This window comes from Astatotilapia calliptera, chromosome 19 (genome assembly GCF_900246225.1).
Source record: "Astatotilapia calliptera chromosome 19, fAstCal1.2, whole genome shotgun sequence".
NCBI classification, from domain to species: domain Eukaryota; kingdom Metazoa; phylum Chordata; class Actinopteri; order Cichliformes; family Cichlidae; genus Astatotilapia; species Astatotilapia calliptera.
In genome coordinates, this window is record NC_039320.1 from 26,321,842 (window position 1) to 26,337,948 (window position 16,107).

Genomic DNA, 16,107 nt, shown 5'->3' on the forward strand with positions numbered 1-16,107 from the left:
GACACCACGTGTTTAACATTTAAATCCATTTTGGGGAGGGCTGTCTCCTGCTCCATCTTCTAAAATAAACACAGGGGAAAAGAAAGAGACACAAGCAGTGACCCCTGAAGACAGCAACAGTGAATCTAGAAATTCTGGATGCCTGAAAGCTTCATCTATATTAACACTATGAAACCCCCCTCCCCCCCCCCCCAGAAAAAACCCCCAACAACCTACTATTGAATTTTAGTTTACGCATAAACAGCGTATGAAAGCACAGAAAATCGCTTATTTTAAGCAACAAACTCCTCTAAAAATCATTATACATGTTAATGACACTCCATGTGTGAGAGAGAAAGAGAAACACACACACACCAAAAAAAAAAAAAAGTGGAGAGGGGAGTGGGCGGTGTTTACCCACTGACATTGTCTGTAACGGCGTATAAAAACTGAGGAGGGACGTCAAGCATCCTTCACTGGGAGTCACTATGCGCTGATGCTCCGCCACATGCCCGCATCACTGTTGGCAAAACAAGGCTCACATCAGCACAGCAAACTCAAACAACAACTAACCGGCACGATGGATGGGCAACATAAAGACCGCAGAATGAGTCACTTGTGGATATTGACGTTACTGATATTTGTCTAACCTCAAGCACACGGATAACTCGGTGTTTTCCCAACTTCTTCTTCTGGATACTGATTGTGGAGCTGGATCTTGTCCTACAGGCTTTGGAGGAAAAGAAAAGGATTCTATTTATTCTGATCACTTTATTTTATCATCACTGCATTTTTGGAATAGGAGTGTCTTTTTGTGGGAGGACAAACTGTTTTTTAAGGATACGCACATAAAACTAAAGGATGGCCGTTTGGTTCACATCTGTCCTCGCAATAGTTATTACAGTATCTACTCAGGTATTTTTGTTTTTTAAATCTTTGCGTTTATATTTTGGGAAAAATGTATTTTTCTGTGCTCACTCTTCATTTCCTTCTAGGTTTTCGGAACGGGTGTGTTCGAGATAGAGCTGAATCATTTTCAGAACACGAAAGGTTTGCTGGCAAATGGGCTTAGCTGCGGCATGAGTGGCTGCAGGACTTATTTCAAGGTTTGTTTGAAGAATTTCCAGAAGGAGGTGTCTCCTGGAAACTGCATATTTGCCAACGCCAGCACACCTATTCTGGGCACCGACTCCTTCAGCATCCGGCCGGACGCCAGGCTACGCCTGCCGCTCAACTTCACCTGGCCGGTAAGAGCACCTGTCCTGTCGGGCGCACTCGTCTGACGCTTTTACGCAGAAACCAAACCAAATCTACACGTTTAAAAATGCGCTCTTCACAGCTGATAAGTGCTGAAAAATGCTTCTACCAAACAACACTCTGAAATGTATTTTGCATATAGTACTTAGCTTTTGTCACACCAATTAAATGCAACGTTTTTGTGCCATTTAAACTACGCTTAAGGGTCAGAGGACTTGTTTTATCCTTTGCCTAAAACTGAGTCTGCGTTCAACTATGTGAACTCATGTAGGACACAATCCAGTCCCTATATCTGTTGCCGGGATCATTTGAATTAAGTGCAACTGCTTTCTTTTATATATAAGTAAAGTGTTGTGCCCCAAACCCCGTTTCATCCAAACAAAGCTAAAGATATGAGATCTTCAGGTTGTTTTGTGACCATTGTTTCCCTCATTTGTCCCCACAGGGTGCTTTCTCCTTAGTTATTGAAGCCTGGAATTCTCCTGCAGCGGAGCAGCCCGGAGGTGAGGAGATGTTTATTGGGTTTTCGCCACTAGAGGGAGGCATTGTGGGTGTAACTTGCTTTACTTGTTACTGAAAAGTCCGCTTTTATCAGAAACGTGATGAACGTATGAAGTGCTGGCAAACGCATCTGGTGTTTCAGCGTCATGGGTTCGTGTTTGTTAGGATGTCATGAGTCACACGACAATCCTTTGCAATCAAATCTCGCCAAACACAATCGTACTTCCCTTGATTTATTTTTGGCAGGCATGGGAAAGTGTACATCGCTTAAATGAGAATTTGAACCCTTGCCAAAAGTCCCATGACAGGCTTTTCCTGGATTTTACACCTTTTTTTTTCCTTTTTTCTTTTCTTTTTAATCTCTGTGAACGCAGCGCGTAATGGCGAGAAGTGACGGCAAGGGGAATTTGAGGAGGCCTTTTAAGTATGCCTCTTAAATTGTGTATCGTGTTAAAATTTATAATTGTTAGATGTGTTAACGTCATAGAGCAGCCTAAATTTTAAACAGTCTCTCATGTGAGCCAGTTTGTGGCCTAAGTAGGATTAAATGTTTTTTTCTGTTTTATTCACAGATACCACCAACCCCGAATTCTTGATTAGTTATTTTACCATCCAAAGGCAGTTGGGAATAGGGCGTGAGTGGTCCAAGGATGTGCTCAGCGGGAGGCAGACGGAGCTACGTTACTCATACCGGTTCATCTGCAATGAAAATTACTACGGGGCCACTTGTTCCAAAAGATGCGCTCCAAGAGACGACCGTTTTGGCCACTTCACCTGCAAGCCTGATGGGGAAGAAGCCTGTCTGCCGGGATGGAGGGGAGAATACTGCCAAGAACGTAAGCAAGAGTGAAGACACCATATGGGCACTTTTCTTTGTTTGTATAAAAGGTCATGAGTCAGATTTCAGGAAGGCTGCTTGCGCATTAGTCCTAAATGGAGCAAAAAACACAGGCCATTAACAGCTTTATATTAGGTAGTTACAAAGGAAGATAAGGGAGGTTCTGTACATTTGTTTTTCTCTCAATCCTTCCAATTTTTCTTTTTCTTGACTTCATTTGGCCCATATTAAATGACCTGTTAAGCCACATGATCACAGGTGTGCGTGGGACGCGAGGAAGCAGGGCACAATTTGCGCACAAGTGAGGTTCAGGTGAAATCTGACGACAACTAACTTGATGCTGCTTTCTTTCTGGGCGCGTGAGATTTAATCCAGGGCGGTGGTCGCTCGGCAGCACGCGTCGGGGTTAATCGCGGCATTATCGCCCGCCACGCGCCACTAAATTGCAGGCCCTATTGTGGAGGCGGTGTGGGGCGGCAGCTGCACACGGGGCTCGAACAGTGCGCCCGTAACAATGGGGCAGCTGTCCTGCTCCCCCCCCCCCCCCCTTTTATTTCTTTTTTTTTAGAGCAAACATCTGCTCCGCTCTAACCAACAGTGCAAAAAATAAATTAATGAAAAATTAAAAATCATGCAAAGTCAGTGTGCCTCGCGACACTCAACAGGAAATCGTTTTTATTGATACACCAGCGAGTAAAATAAATAAATACTGTTTTAATAATTGCCTAATAAGTTAATAACACTAAATTATCCCCCCCCCCCCCCCCCCCCTCTCTCTCAGCAATCTGTCTTGAAGGCTGCAATGAAAGGAACGGAAACTGCACATTACCTGGAGAGTGCAAGTGAGTATTCACTTTGGTTTGGTGTCCCTCCACAATTAGCCAACGAAAAGGGTAAATAAAAGTCAACCCTTGTCATGAGAAATATAAAGTATTCAAAGCACAAGGGGACCTTTTTTCACTATTGTTCCCCTTTTGTCAGGCTTGTTGTAGCTCTTGTATGTGAGTGAGCAGATGAAAGTTGATTTGTGTGTGATCCAGCTATTATATTTTGTGTGAACAGATGCAGACAGGGCTGGCAGGGTCTCTTTTGTGATGTGTGTAAAATCCACCCGTCCTGTAAACACGGTACCTGTAAAGAGGCTTGGCAGTGCAATTGCAAAGAAGGCTGGGGGGGCATCTTCTGTGACCAAGGTGAGTGAATTAGAAAGCGACTCCAGACGTCTTTGTCTCAAAGGATAATGCAAAAAGCAGAAAATGTCTGGCTCATTTGATGCAATCCCTCCTTTTGGTTCCAGTAATCACGTTTTCTCCTGTTTGTTTACAGACCTGAACTACTGCACCCACCATAAACCCTGCGCAAACGGGGCCACGTGCTTGAACACAGGCCAGGGCAGCTACACCTGCACCTGCCTGCCAGGCTTCACCGGGGTTAACTGCGACTCGGAGGTCAGGGAATGTGACAGGCAGACCTGCCACAACGGAGGTCGCTGCCTGGTGAGTCCGGAAGTCTCTCTCTCTCCTTTCCCACAACACAGGCTTTCCTGTTTTTGTTTTTGCCTCCGTCTATCTGCTTGTCCAGGAGGATGCTATCGATTGTCAAGTCAGTGGGTGACCCAGTTCACAGACGATGTACTGTAAATAGAATTTGGTCTAAGGATAATGGGGTTTGTTGGGGCAGTCGTGAACAGGATGTGATAAAAAACGTCTGACACGGAGGGTTTTTTAAAAAAAAACCTTATATCTTTTCTCCTGCAGGACTCTGAGGATGGGTATAGGTGTGAGTGTCCGCAGGGATTCGAAGGACAACACTGTGAACACAGGGTGCTCACTTGTGCAGACAAACCATGCTTCCAAGGTGGCACATGCCAAGAGAAAGATAATGGCCGTAGTTACACATGCGAGTGTCCACCAGGATACACTGGACTTAACTGTGAGAAGAAAGTGGACAAATGTACCTCACTGCAATGCACCAATGGTAAGAGACCAGACACACATCACTGCAAAAGCATGTATGGTGCTGTATTTCTACATCAGCAGTAATCAATAATGATGGTGTTTTTTGCACAGGTGGACACTGCGTGGTCCGCGGTAACCTCCGAGTGTGCAGCTGTCGCTCAGGTTTCACGGGACCGCGCTGCGAGATCAATGTCGACGAGTGTGCCGCAAACCCCTGCGCAAACGGCTCCACCTGCATAGATCGCATCAACGACTACACCTGCACCTGTCCCCTAGGGTATACAGGCCGCCACTGCGACAAGCCCACAGACTACTGTGCTTCTCAACCCTGCCTCAATGGAGGGACTTGCACCACAGGAGCCAAAGGCCAGTCCACCTGCATCTGCCCGGCCCATTACAGCGGCCCTCAGTGCCAGTTCAACAGTGAGCATCAAGCCAACACCCCCAGCCCCACAATAAGCTGGGAGTCCAGTGAGAAGCAAAAGTTGGTAGCCATCGTTTTGGGTGTGGGCGTAGTGGCTGCTCTGTTGCTTTTGTGCATGGCAGTGGCAGTGATGGGGCACATCAAGAAGCAGAAGGATAAGGAGCAGGACTCGGACACCATGAACAACCTCTCCAAGGTTGACCTTCAGAAGGAGAACCTCATCTCTACTCTAGAGCTCAAGAACACCAATAAAAAGTTTGAATTGGAGGTGGACTGTCCCAGGGAAAAGTCTAATCACAAATGCATCAACCACTACCACCTGGACTATAAACCCTCCGCGAGGTACAAGGATGAACTGTCCCTTGTGGACAAAGATGAAAACTGTGAAAAGTCAATAGAAGACACGAAACATTTAAGTAGAATGTACAGGTAGGTGGATGAGAAGAGATGCATATGTTGACTTATACCACCATGCACTGTTTTTGTGCCGTGTGCCTGACATGTTGTGTCTTTACAGTGAGAGACCAGAGTGTAGAATATCTACAATAAGTTCTTCTGGAGATTCAATGTACCAGTCTGTCTTTGTAATAGCAGAAGAGAAAAATGAATGCATCATTGCAACTGAGGTAAATCTATTTACTTGTTCCAGCCCTTTAATAACTGGTCATTTAGATCTTGCACGTGTTGCTGTGATTGTCACTAAATGTTTGGACTCTGTCTCTTTCAGGTATAATAAATTGAATATATTATTCATCGTCAACATTGGATTTCTTGTGGACTGTTTACAAGTGTGGAAAGACTGGGATTTATTTAAACGCAAGTTGCTGCTCTTGAAAACTTGATAACTGGATAGAGCTTGTGTGCTCTCTGAATGCAATAGAAGTAAAGCTACTAATCTATGTGCGAATGTAAAGACTGGGATTTCTTTTTTTTTTTAAAAAGGGAAATAATGAGCCAATCAGGCTTGCTCTCGCAACCTCGTCCGCTCTGTTCAAGTTCCTCCGAGGGCAACGGGCCAAGATGCGTGTGCCCGCATGCTGAGTGGAAGAAGCGGGCTATCCCGATGGACGCTTTCCATCTTATTGCAGTAATCGGCAATCAAACAAATCAACTCACCGCCAACGGGAATGTGGATGGAGCCGGCTTTTTTTCCATTTCATCTGACCTGCGACGCGCTATGCAAACAAAAACCAGCATTGTGCTAAAGAAGAAAAGAAAAAGGGACTGAAAAAAAGAAAACTACTGAAAACGGTTCATTTTTGAGAGATGTTTAGGATTATCGTTTGAAAATTCAATCCGTTTTATAAAGAATGTATTCAGCCTTGATCACAAAGCCTTATACCCCCTTTTTTAAAGGGAATTGTTGTGCCCTGCTTATCTTGATTTCTTTGTGTGAAAGATCAAATGATGCAATATGCTAAAGCGCCGTGCAGGGAAAACTCATAATAAGGCCTTGTTTTACTTTATGCAAAATCCCCCTTAAATCAAGACAAAGAAATACATGTTGTGACTATCGTACCGAGAACGCCTTTAATGGAAATTACTGAATCAATAATGTTATTTTGTAAGATTAGTATTTCATTAGTAATTTAAGTATATGAAGCACTGATTTTTCTCTTTCTATGTTTTATAAGATTATTTTGTATATAGTGTATATTTATATGTTGAGATTAGAAGTATGACTTGTACATCTGTTTTTAAGTTGATGCCTCGCAAAGGTGAATATATTTTTAAAGTGTTTTTGTTTTGGTGTTTTTATTGTATTGTTATTATTTTTGCTATGAAAAGAAACAAGAACTACATATCTGGTACACTGTTTGTTTGTCGGTCTTCGTCGGTTGAGTGTCCATCTGGTCGAATAGAGATCCTAAATTAAATGTTGGAATCATCTAGAAGCTTTATTTGTGTCGCCTGGTGTGAAAGTGACGTCATTGTCTATAGATGCAGTAATATTTGGCCTGGTAGCTTCTTCTGATGATACTATGTGAGATCTGTGTCTGCGTGATATGAAATCATTGTGCTAGCAATCATTCAGTGGGCAGCATTGTAATTGGCAGGAAATGTAAGAAAATACTCAAACATATATATGTATATATATATATATATATATATATATATATATATATATATATATATATATATATATATATATATATATATATATATATATATATATATATATATATATTTAAAAGTCTGTATGTCATAATAAAGAGTCCTTGTTGTCTTTTCTGCTTAAATGGATCTTGGAACTGCTGCATCTCTTGATATCTGCGTCTATAATGATCAATAATTGATTCTTGTAGCTGACTGAAAGGTGAAAGGTGTGAGAAACACAGCAAAACTAGTGCGCGGAGAAAATCTATATGTCCTCGAACTAATGGCGCATGATCACAGCAAACAAAGGGCCCCGCAGCCAAGGCTCCATGATGCACACAGGGACTAATAACAATTGCACCCTCTCTTTGGAGATCTAACACTTTACTTACTTAACCCAGCCTTCAGCCAATATCAAAGCACCAGGCTGATGTTTCTCTCAAGTAAAGAGCCATGTCTTTCACAACCACCTGGTGGCAGTAGGTTTTATGTGAAGTAACAAGAAAGTAGTTCTCTCCTTTCTTAACCCATCAAATATCATCCTCACCGACTTACAGAGGACAAACTGATCTCAGTTATCAGCCACTGCGGTGTTAAGCTCGTCTATAGAGAACACAGACACCTAATGAGCTTAAGAGAGCACAGATATAACAGTCCCGGCTATTTATAGGTAATGTGATTACCTCTGCACTATGAGTTTGACCCTATGCTGTATATTGAAAGTGCTCATAAAGATTAAAACGTTAGAAACAAAGACAGTTTCTTTCTTCTTTTCTTTAAAATATATCTGCTTATTCTTCTTATTTCCCTGCCCCGGGTGCTTGCGTGTTCTCATGCGCAACGACTCAAAACTTAGGCGAGGCGTCGCCACAAAAGAGCCCCGCCCCTTCTATTTAATTGGCCAAGGTCGTGTCTCTCTGACGTACTTTGATCAACAAATACACATGTGTGCACGTCGGTATACTAAGGAGGAATGGACAGTATTTGCATTTTGATGACACTGACTAATTACTGATGTAATGATCATTGTGACGTGAAAGATGGTTCCTCCTTTCAGCGCTTTATTTATCTATATATCTATATATAGGAGCAGCCTGATGTATGAGACTCTATGAGGTCGTAGAAGACTGGAAATAACATCGAGCAGCTACATGTGGACTTTTGTTTTTTCTCTTCCCAAACGAAGTTAAGTGCCTACAATGAAACCTCAGGACATTATAAAGGAAAAGAGCAGCCTGTGGATATTTGGCTATGGCTCCCTAGTGTGGAAACCCGATTTTGAACACAAGAGAAGAAAAATAGGGTACATTAGAGGATACAAGAGACGGTTCTGGCACGGAGATGACTTTCATCGAGGGGACAAGGAAAAGGTGAGATTTGCAGCCACACCTGGAACACAAGTATTTCCTGCTGATTCTGATCCTTTAGGAGTTCGCTCGTGCATTTTTAGATGTAGGCTACAGTATGTTGTTGTGAAGTATGAAGCATTTTCTTGTTGGTTGTTGAGTTCTTACTGTCGGTGTTTTTGCTCTCTACAGCCAGCCAGAGTTGTCACACTAATAGCAGATGAGGAGGTGAGTGAACCACTTAAATATTGAATGTGTAAGTAAAGCAGTGGATTCAGAAATTCTATAACCCTTAAAAAGCAAAACTAAAACTAAAATATCTTAAAAATATCTTCTTCTTCTTTTTTTTTTAAATGTCAGCACAACAAGCCCGATGAGGCTGTGTTGTTTACTCAGACTGGAATGTCTGACTGTGAGTCACTGGTCTTCTCAGATGTATTGCAATACAAGTGACAAATAAAAACAAATAACAAGTAATAACTCTGCTCAGAAAATAATTAGCTAACCGGCCAATCACACTAAAAGAACAACTTTCCTATTTTAAACTTTCCACCTTTCTGATTATGAGTTTTTGTGTGATGTGTTGCAATAAACTGTAACTGTGGCGTGATAAACAGGGAAAATGTTAAACCCATTATTTACTGGTTGTCTACTGTTTGTTCTACTGTTTAATGTTCTAATTTCTATTAAATTCTGGCACTGGGTCAAGTAAAAACTGGACTTTAAATAACATCCTATAGGCTCAATCAATGTTGTTTGACAAACCAAAACACTGTAGTTTTATTTTTAGGTTTTTCTCTCTGAATATGTTCACAAAGTCAAGTCTTGCAAGTGTTGCAAGTGTGTCAACCTCCACCTGTTTGTACTCTGCAGGCTTGCACGTGGGGCGTGGCCTATGAAGTGACTGAGTGCCAGGTCGAAGCGTCTCTTCAGTATTTAAACATGAGAGAGGTTGTCCAGGGCGGGTACATAACAGAGATGGTGGAATTCATTCCTAAAGACGGTCACGGTTCAGTGTTGTCCCTTGTTTACATCGCCACACCTGACAACCCCATCTACCTCGGGCCGGCCTCGGACGGGGAGATTGCCGCCCAGATTGCCATCTGCAGAGGCAACACCGGCCACAACATTGAGTACCTGGTCCGCCTTGCAGAATTTATGAGGCACCACTGTCCGGAGGTGGAGGATGAGCACCTTTTCTCTATCGAGACAGCTGTTTTGAACATTTTCAGCAACTGCAGAGAGCTCAGATCCAACGACAGGAAATCCCTGCTGCTGGAAGTTATATAAAGAGTAAACTCCGCTTTTTATGAAAAGAATTTTCATTTTAGTGGAAAAACAAATGAAGTCTTGGTAAATATTTCAAGGGTAAATGGTGCTTTAAAAGGAAATACTTTATTTGGTTTCAACTAAAAGGGAGAAAACTATCTCATGTCACTCGGAAATCTATGACATTCTCATCTCATCTCATTTTTCAACTGTTCACTTTAATATGCAGGCGACTCTCATTGTATTTCATATTGCACACAAAAATCAGCACGTCATGTTTTTAAGATTCCACACTATCCACAGAGAAGGTCTGACATTTTTATGATATGTTATGATATTGTAACCTTGTTAATATTATGAAATGTTAATGCACATTTTTTTAAAATAAAGTTTTTGAATAAAAACATACAAATCTGTATGAGAAAATTGTGTTCGGGATTTCCTTCCCTGTTTATCTAGTCTCATATACATCTCTTATATTTTGTCCGTGCATACAGACCCTCCTGATTCATATTCCCACATCATATCGCCAAAGAAAGCCACCTCTGGCATTATGAAAGTGCTTAGTTTTCCTCAGAGAGCTGTTAAAAGCATGGGCCAAGAATCTTTAAGACACTCTTTTGTGAATTTATATTAAATTGGATGTAAGAAACTTCAAAGCCTCTCTATGCAGATTCTTGTGACTTATAGAATGCTTTAAAACTATTTTCCTTGCTGCTCCCAGGTTTATGCCTCTTAAATTGTTCCAAGCACAGTGGTTGGTCCAGCTTTAAAGGGTCATTTTTTAATTCAAGGCATTCCTCAAACACACAAAATGCATTAGCATCTCATTTTGTAAAACCTCATAAAGTCTTTTAACCGTCGTAAAGAAAACTGACGGTGAAAAATAGCAAAATACTGATAAACATGGTGCAATGTTCAGTGGTGTTGGCGTTGGGAATAATCTGTTTACCAGAGTGCACATAAGCTATTATAGAGGACCCACAGTCCTTACAGTATAGAGGGAGCGCTAGGGGCTCTGCGGGCAGGTGGGGTGCAGATAGGGTTTCTTTCCCTGTCTGGGCTCCTTCCATGGATAAACAAGCCACAGTTCTGTCGCACTGCTCTGCTTTCCTAGAACTCAGTCCCAAACTAGGTCAAAGGTTTAGAGCCATGAAAACAGCAGAGCAAAGAGATCTCACATGCACAAAACATGTAAAACAGACAGAATATCCTCTCAGGTAGAAAAATCTGTAGAACTCATTACATAACTCTGTTCTCAGAGATAAAGGTTTCAGTGAAAGTACATTTCTGTCAATACAAGTGCAAGCTCTCCCTCGGACGAATTACTGAACCGTAAATTATGTTTTCCAAGTGCCAAAAAAGGTACATAACAAAGCAGTAAAGGCTGCATATTTTCACAGTTTGTTCAAGACTTTTAAGGTGTCATGTCAGCTGCTAGTCAGAATTTAGTCCTACAGAAAAGGAGATTAGGTACAAATAATAATAATGAATAAGTCTTCAACTTATAAATGAACATATTTAGTGTATTCTGACATATCTGATTCTGTATCTGTCTTATTACGGTCACACGGGATGAAGTTCTGGGTCCAAATCTTTGTGTGCCATTTATTCTCACCGAGCTTGGTCTGATTCTTTGGTTTCTTTGTTTCTGTTTCTAAGTGATTACCCCTGCGCCCAGCATGCACTTTCTATTGTTGTTACTATGCTTAATTTTTCCAGCATTACATTAAAGAACAAAAGTGTTCCTCGAGATTCAGCGCTGGTCTCTGTTAGGTACAAACCACTGTCCAAGGTACAACGATAGTACCTGAAAGAGCATCACCCAAATGATAAGCCGGGGTTGACCATACAGTGACCCAATAAGATACTGTTTGCAGAAAAACAGTAAAACAGTAAAGTGAAGCGAGCTATCAGTGTTGTCTGAGACGTGGCGTTTTCATTAAAACTAATGAGATTATCCAGATAAACAAGACAGAGTCATGTGTTTGTTAGTGGTTTTCTACACCCCATGTGGTCACATGTGGTACACAGAAACCTGGTACTGTGCAGTCCTGGTACAAGCTGTTCATGACAAAAATGTCAGATGACCGTGATGACTCAGAAAATATGAGTACTCGTTTCCCTTCAGTCCACGCCCAACATGCTTTTAATTTTTACTATTCATGAGTTTACTAAAGAAAGAGACGCTAAATGAATCGAGAGTTTCTGTTTGCACAGCATTCAGTTTCTTCTTTTTTTGATGAGATTTTATTCTTCTTCCAGTCTATTCTTCAACGTATAAGTAAGGCTGCACCTCTACTTCTTGCCATGTTAGGATTTGAAGACACTAATACCTGTTGGGTGCATCCTTCTCCAGCTGGCACAGCAGGCCTTTATCATAAAGTTCTTTCATTCTTGAGTTTTTATTCATTTTTGTGCTTGGTTAGGTTTAAGCATCAAAACTACTTGGGAAAAGTAGTTATTGTAGTATGTTGTAGGAGGGTTGTTTTCACAGTTAAGCTAAGGAAATAATGACACTGACATGGATCTGAGGTCTATTACAGGCTTTGGTCTAACGCTGGGCTGTACACCACCTGATCAGTTTTTCCATGCATTTAATTACAAAAACTCAAGACAGCCTGAGTCACACGAATCATCGGCAATCACACGCTGTGTGCTCAATCTAAAGTATAATTATGGGAGCTACGACGACTGGTAACAGATAACATTTAATGGACTGATAGCATTCAAAGCAGATGACTGCATGATTTACCGCTTACTGTGGCTATAACAATAAAGATAAGTCAGTCAATAAAACCTCTTTACCATACCAGTGTTTGGCAAAGTGCAGAGGAAATGTGAGACCTGGGATCAATATTCTTAGGAGGTAATTCTTCACCAACATATGTGCAAACATCTCCATATGTCTGACATTTTGCATTCTTTTTTTACTCTTAATTGCATTGCTATTTAAGCCCACAGAATTGGTTCTATGAAGCTTTTTCTTTTAATAAGTAAATTAAAAAGTAAAGTGCATATTTTGTGCTCCATGTGCATTGTGAACCACAATTTTAGGAAATTATGTTGTTAAAAAAGAGCCCTAGTTGTAAAGAACATTGACAATAACACAAAGAGACTGAGGTCATGTGCTCAGCATGTTCAAGCTGTTCTATCCACCACTACACAGAACAGTTGTCACGTCCCTAAAAAACACTGTTTCTTGTGTTTGGAGCCTCCACCTGCATGCTAATGTGTACTCAATCTGAACTCTTGACCTTGGTTTGGTCAGTCAATGGCTGATGGTCATCTTGGAAATATGTTAAAGAGAAAGTGATTAGGCCGCTAATGGAGTCCATCCACTTTAGAGCCCTTGCCCTCTTACACTGGATGGTCAGCTCTGTCTCCTGAGGGTCACCTCACCCCTCTATGAGAGGACCTGAGTGTTTTTTTGATTGGGAAGGCAACTTCATCGAAACAGGAAGACCATCTATTAATAAGACACAAATAATGTTTCAATCGTCTAATAGACGCAGAAGCTCGTACTTCACGTAGTAAGTGCATTATACGAAATATAAAGCTTTCAGGTTACTCAGATCAAAAGCGTAAATCTGACTTCTGGTTTGGGCCTGAGCTGCGTCTGATCTGGTTACATGTGGCAGAAGAGAAAGATCACAGTTGGTATTCATCCATCATTGTGCGGCAATCAACACAACTCATTCATTATCACTAGCAGTTTGCATGAAAAGTGTTTCTTCTCGTCAAAGCAGAACATGACTCATGTGGGCTGGATCTCTTAATTCAATCTGCACAGAGCAGGAACGGGGACCTGCTGCCTCGATCCCTGAGGAACGTCACTTTTGCACCACTTAATTTCATTTCCCTAATCTCATTTACACCCAAACTCACCGCGGTGTCACTGGTCTGGCCGAGGGGTGTTGTGCACTGAGGTGAGAGTTTCTAAATGTACGCAATCTGACTTTAAATCCAAAACACCACAATAACTGTTAAAATTACTCTACGCTGCTTTGTGTGATGTATAATCATGAATCGGGATGCCAGTGGTAGCAGGGCCAGTCTATTTGCCATCCTAATAACGAGCAATGAACACACACAGCACAGCTGCTCTTGAGTAATTACTGAGGAAATGAAAAAGAAAGAAATGTCACAGATGTTTGCACTCTGTTCTGAGTGACACCGTGAATACAACTTTTCATATTTCCTCTACTCTTTGGCAAAGAGTGTGGCAGGGAGCAGTTATTGAATGTCCTATCTTTATTGTTGTAGCTATAATGAGAGCTGCTGGAGGCAGTCGTAAATTATCAGTGCTCTAATGTGGCTCGATCGAGCTCTTACTCCAAATAAAACAGTCTTTATGAACTGGCAGATGCTCTGGGCAGCTTCAGTCAGTCACACCCAGAATGTACTGTCCCTGACACACATCACACCAAAAAAGTATCGGTGGAGTGTGGTACTTGGCATTGACAACAAAGAACAGAATTGGTTTTGAAGGAACAAATTGATTATAGGGTGTACTCTTACAGACAAATACTACATAAACAACGCCTGAGTCATCGGAATTTTTTGGTTGGAACATTTTGTAGCAGGTTTGGCATCTGGTCACTGCATCGTAACACTGGAAAGCAAAACAAACAAACAAGAAAACCAAAAACAAAGTTCACCCACACAGCAAAATCTCCAGTGTGAAATTAACACTGGAGAGTGTCTATATGGGTCCACACCTCTGAGTGTTAAATACAACACTGTTGAGTGTTAAATGAACACTTTTGACAGTGTTATATGTTTAAAAGTAACCTAGTCAGTTTTGAAGATTAACAAAGACTAACACTGAGCAGTGCTGATTTTCTAACACTGGAAAATAACTCAAAATGTTAGAAATATTTTAATTGATGAAATATGTTCATCTACTGGCTCATTTCAGACACTACGAGGTCTCCAAGCTCTCAGGTAGCTTGACTTGATTTCTCAGAGTGAATCAAAAGGCCCTGGAGGTTTCCGGCCATTTTTCTCTTGAGTGTTTTCTCTCAAAGAACAGGAAAGGCTGCTCTGTTTCCCACACACTCACAGAGGTTCCATATCAGTGCTATTTTACAGGACAGCAGTTAATAATCAAGCAGCTGCAGGGTCACTGTAACTTTGTCTTTAATCTGAAAGACTGTGCTTAACCAAAAATGCTGGTCTGAAGTTTTCTAGAGGGAATACTATCTTTAAACCCAACCAACCATCCACCCATTATCTTCCAATAAATCCATTCAGGGTTTCAGGGGGCTGGGGCAGAACTCTACGAGTTAGGTACTCATGGATTTATAAGGGACTTATTTAGCGCTGTTTAATAAAAGCCAACTGTGTAGTTCATATGATAGTGCGAGCATTTCACTCACTTTGCTGTGATATTTGACATGATATTTAAGTGTGTAATCTTAGAAGTGAAATCCACAAATGATACTCTGTGTTTGTCTGTGATGTTGTGTCCATTTGGAAAGTTCATGTTCTCATGTTAGTCAGCCAATTACAGCAGAGCTTCCTGTTTGAAGAGATTGTAATCAGGCCTTGGGAGAACATATGCTGTGTGGATTGATGCGGAGCCAGTTGAAACTAAAATAAGGAGAAAGCACAGATGCTTCCAAAGGCCAAAGGGTGAAACCTCTGTTGATGTTGTTATCAATTTCATAAATGAATTATTGTGATTTGCAGGCCTTTCTGACAACAGGGTTCCTGAATATTATGGCAAAAGTAAGACTGAGATGATGCCATCAGTGACTCACCTGGAAACTAAAAGGTTCAGGTTTTCCATTTCTATAAATGAGAGCAGTCAACAATCCAGATTAAAGCTGTCAGCTATGTGACGTAACCATAAAAAATACATGGGAATATCCAGCAGCTGGTTTTGTATTTGCATTGTGTAGCAGCTGGAAACTTTTCCTAACAAGTGTCTGAGAGAGTCTGCCAGAAAACATTTTGTTTGCAGGTAAAGATAACTACAAAATGGCAAAACAAAGTAACCGAACTACTGCAAATGTTCACAATGTTCCTCACACGAGTTTCTGCAAATTTAGTCAACCTGCGAGTTTTATTACATGTTCACAGTGTGAGGATGATCATGTGAATGTGCCCATTCACAGGCAGCTGGGGGCTTCCCTGCAGTATGTTGAACATGGACATGTATGGTTCATCATGGTGACGCTAAAACACACCTGTGAATCTGAGGTTTGTTCAGATCTGATCCGTTCTTCATCCTTCTCTCGTGGAAGTGTGTGAAAACTAGAATATATACCAGCATCTTTAAAAAAATCAGAAACCTGTGTAAACCCACATTTGTACTTTAGGAAAAACATATATTAGCTCAGCTTATATTTTTGTTACGGAGCCAGGTCACCTGCTGGCCGTACCTTTATACGTACTGCATAAATGTAAGTTCAGTATCAGTATTCTCAACTA

At 41.3% G+C, this 16,107-nt stretch overlaps 2 protein-coding genes across 2 annotated transcripts; both read left to right on the forward strand.

Annotated features, from left to right (window-relative positions):
* The first annotated feature begins 466 nt into the window (after positions 1 to 466).
* On the forward strand, positions 467 to 5,708 carry LOC113012533 (delta-like protein 4). The gene is made up of 11 exons (XM_026152800.1): positions 467 to 894; positions 975 to 1,226; positions 1,682 to 1,739; positions 2,310 to 2,573; positions 3,357 to 3,417; positions 3,638 to 3,768; positions 3,902 to 4,071; positions 4,333 to 4,552; positions 4,645 to 5,386; positions 5,475 to 5,583; positions 5,685 to 5,708. Exons 1-11 carry the CDS (start codon positions 841 to 843, stop codon positions 5,688 to 5,690), a joined length of 2,067 nt encoding a protein of 688 aa, XP_026008585.1. The 5' UTR covers positions 467 to 840; the 3' UTR covers positions 5,691 to 5,708.
* A 2,287-nt stretch (positions 5,709 to 7,995) lies between these two features.
* Positions 7,996 to 10,037, forward strand: LOC113012150 (glutathione-specific gamma-glutamylcyclotransferase 1-like). Its single transcript, XM_026152170.1, has 3 exons — positions 7,996 to 8,424; positions 8,593 to 8,628; positions 9,274 to 10,037. The coding sequence occupies exons 1-3, from the start codon at positions 8,254 to 8,256 to the stop codon at positions 9,688 to 9,690; spliced, it is 624 nt and encodes a 207-aa protein (XP_026007955.1). The 5' UTR covers positions 7,996 to 8,253; the 3' UTR covers positions 9,691 to 10,037.
* The last annotated feature ends 6,070 nt before the right edge of the window (positions 10,038 to 16,107 follow it).

Excerpts from the sequence above, each read along its gene's own strand:
- LOC113012150 (XM_026152170.1), top strand. The coding sequence starts at position 8,254 with ATGAAACCTCAGGACATTATAAAGGAAAAGAGCAGCCTGTGGATATTT. Across the intron at positions 8,425-8,592 it reads ATCGAGGGGACAAGGAAAAG|CCAGCCAGAGTTGTCACACT; the intron begins GTGAGATTTGCA and ends TGCTCTCTACAG. Across the intron at positions 8,629-9,273 it reads CACTAATAGCAGATGAGGAG|GCTTGCACGTGGGGCGTGGC; the intron begins GTGAGTGAACCA and ends TGTACTCTGCAG.
- LOC113012533 (XM_026152800.1), top strand. The coding sequence starts at position 841 with ATGGCCGTTTGGTTCACATCTGTCCTCGCAATAGTTATTACAGTATCT. Across the intron at positions 1,227-1,681 it reads CGCTCAACTTCACCTGGCCG|GGTGCTTTCTCCTTAGTTAT; the intron begins GTAAGAGCACCT and ends TTGTCCCCACAG. Across the intron at positions 3,418-3,637 it reads ACATTACCTGGAGAGTGCAA|ATGCAGACAGGGCTGGCAGG; the intron begins GTGAGTATTCAC and ends TTGTGTGAACAG.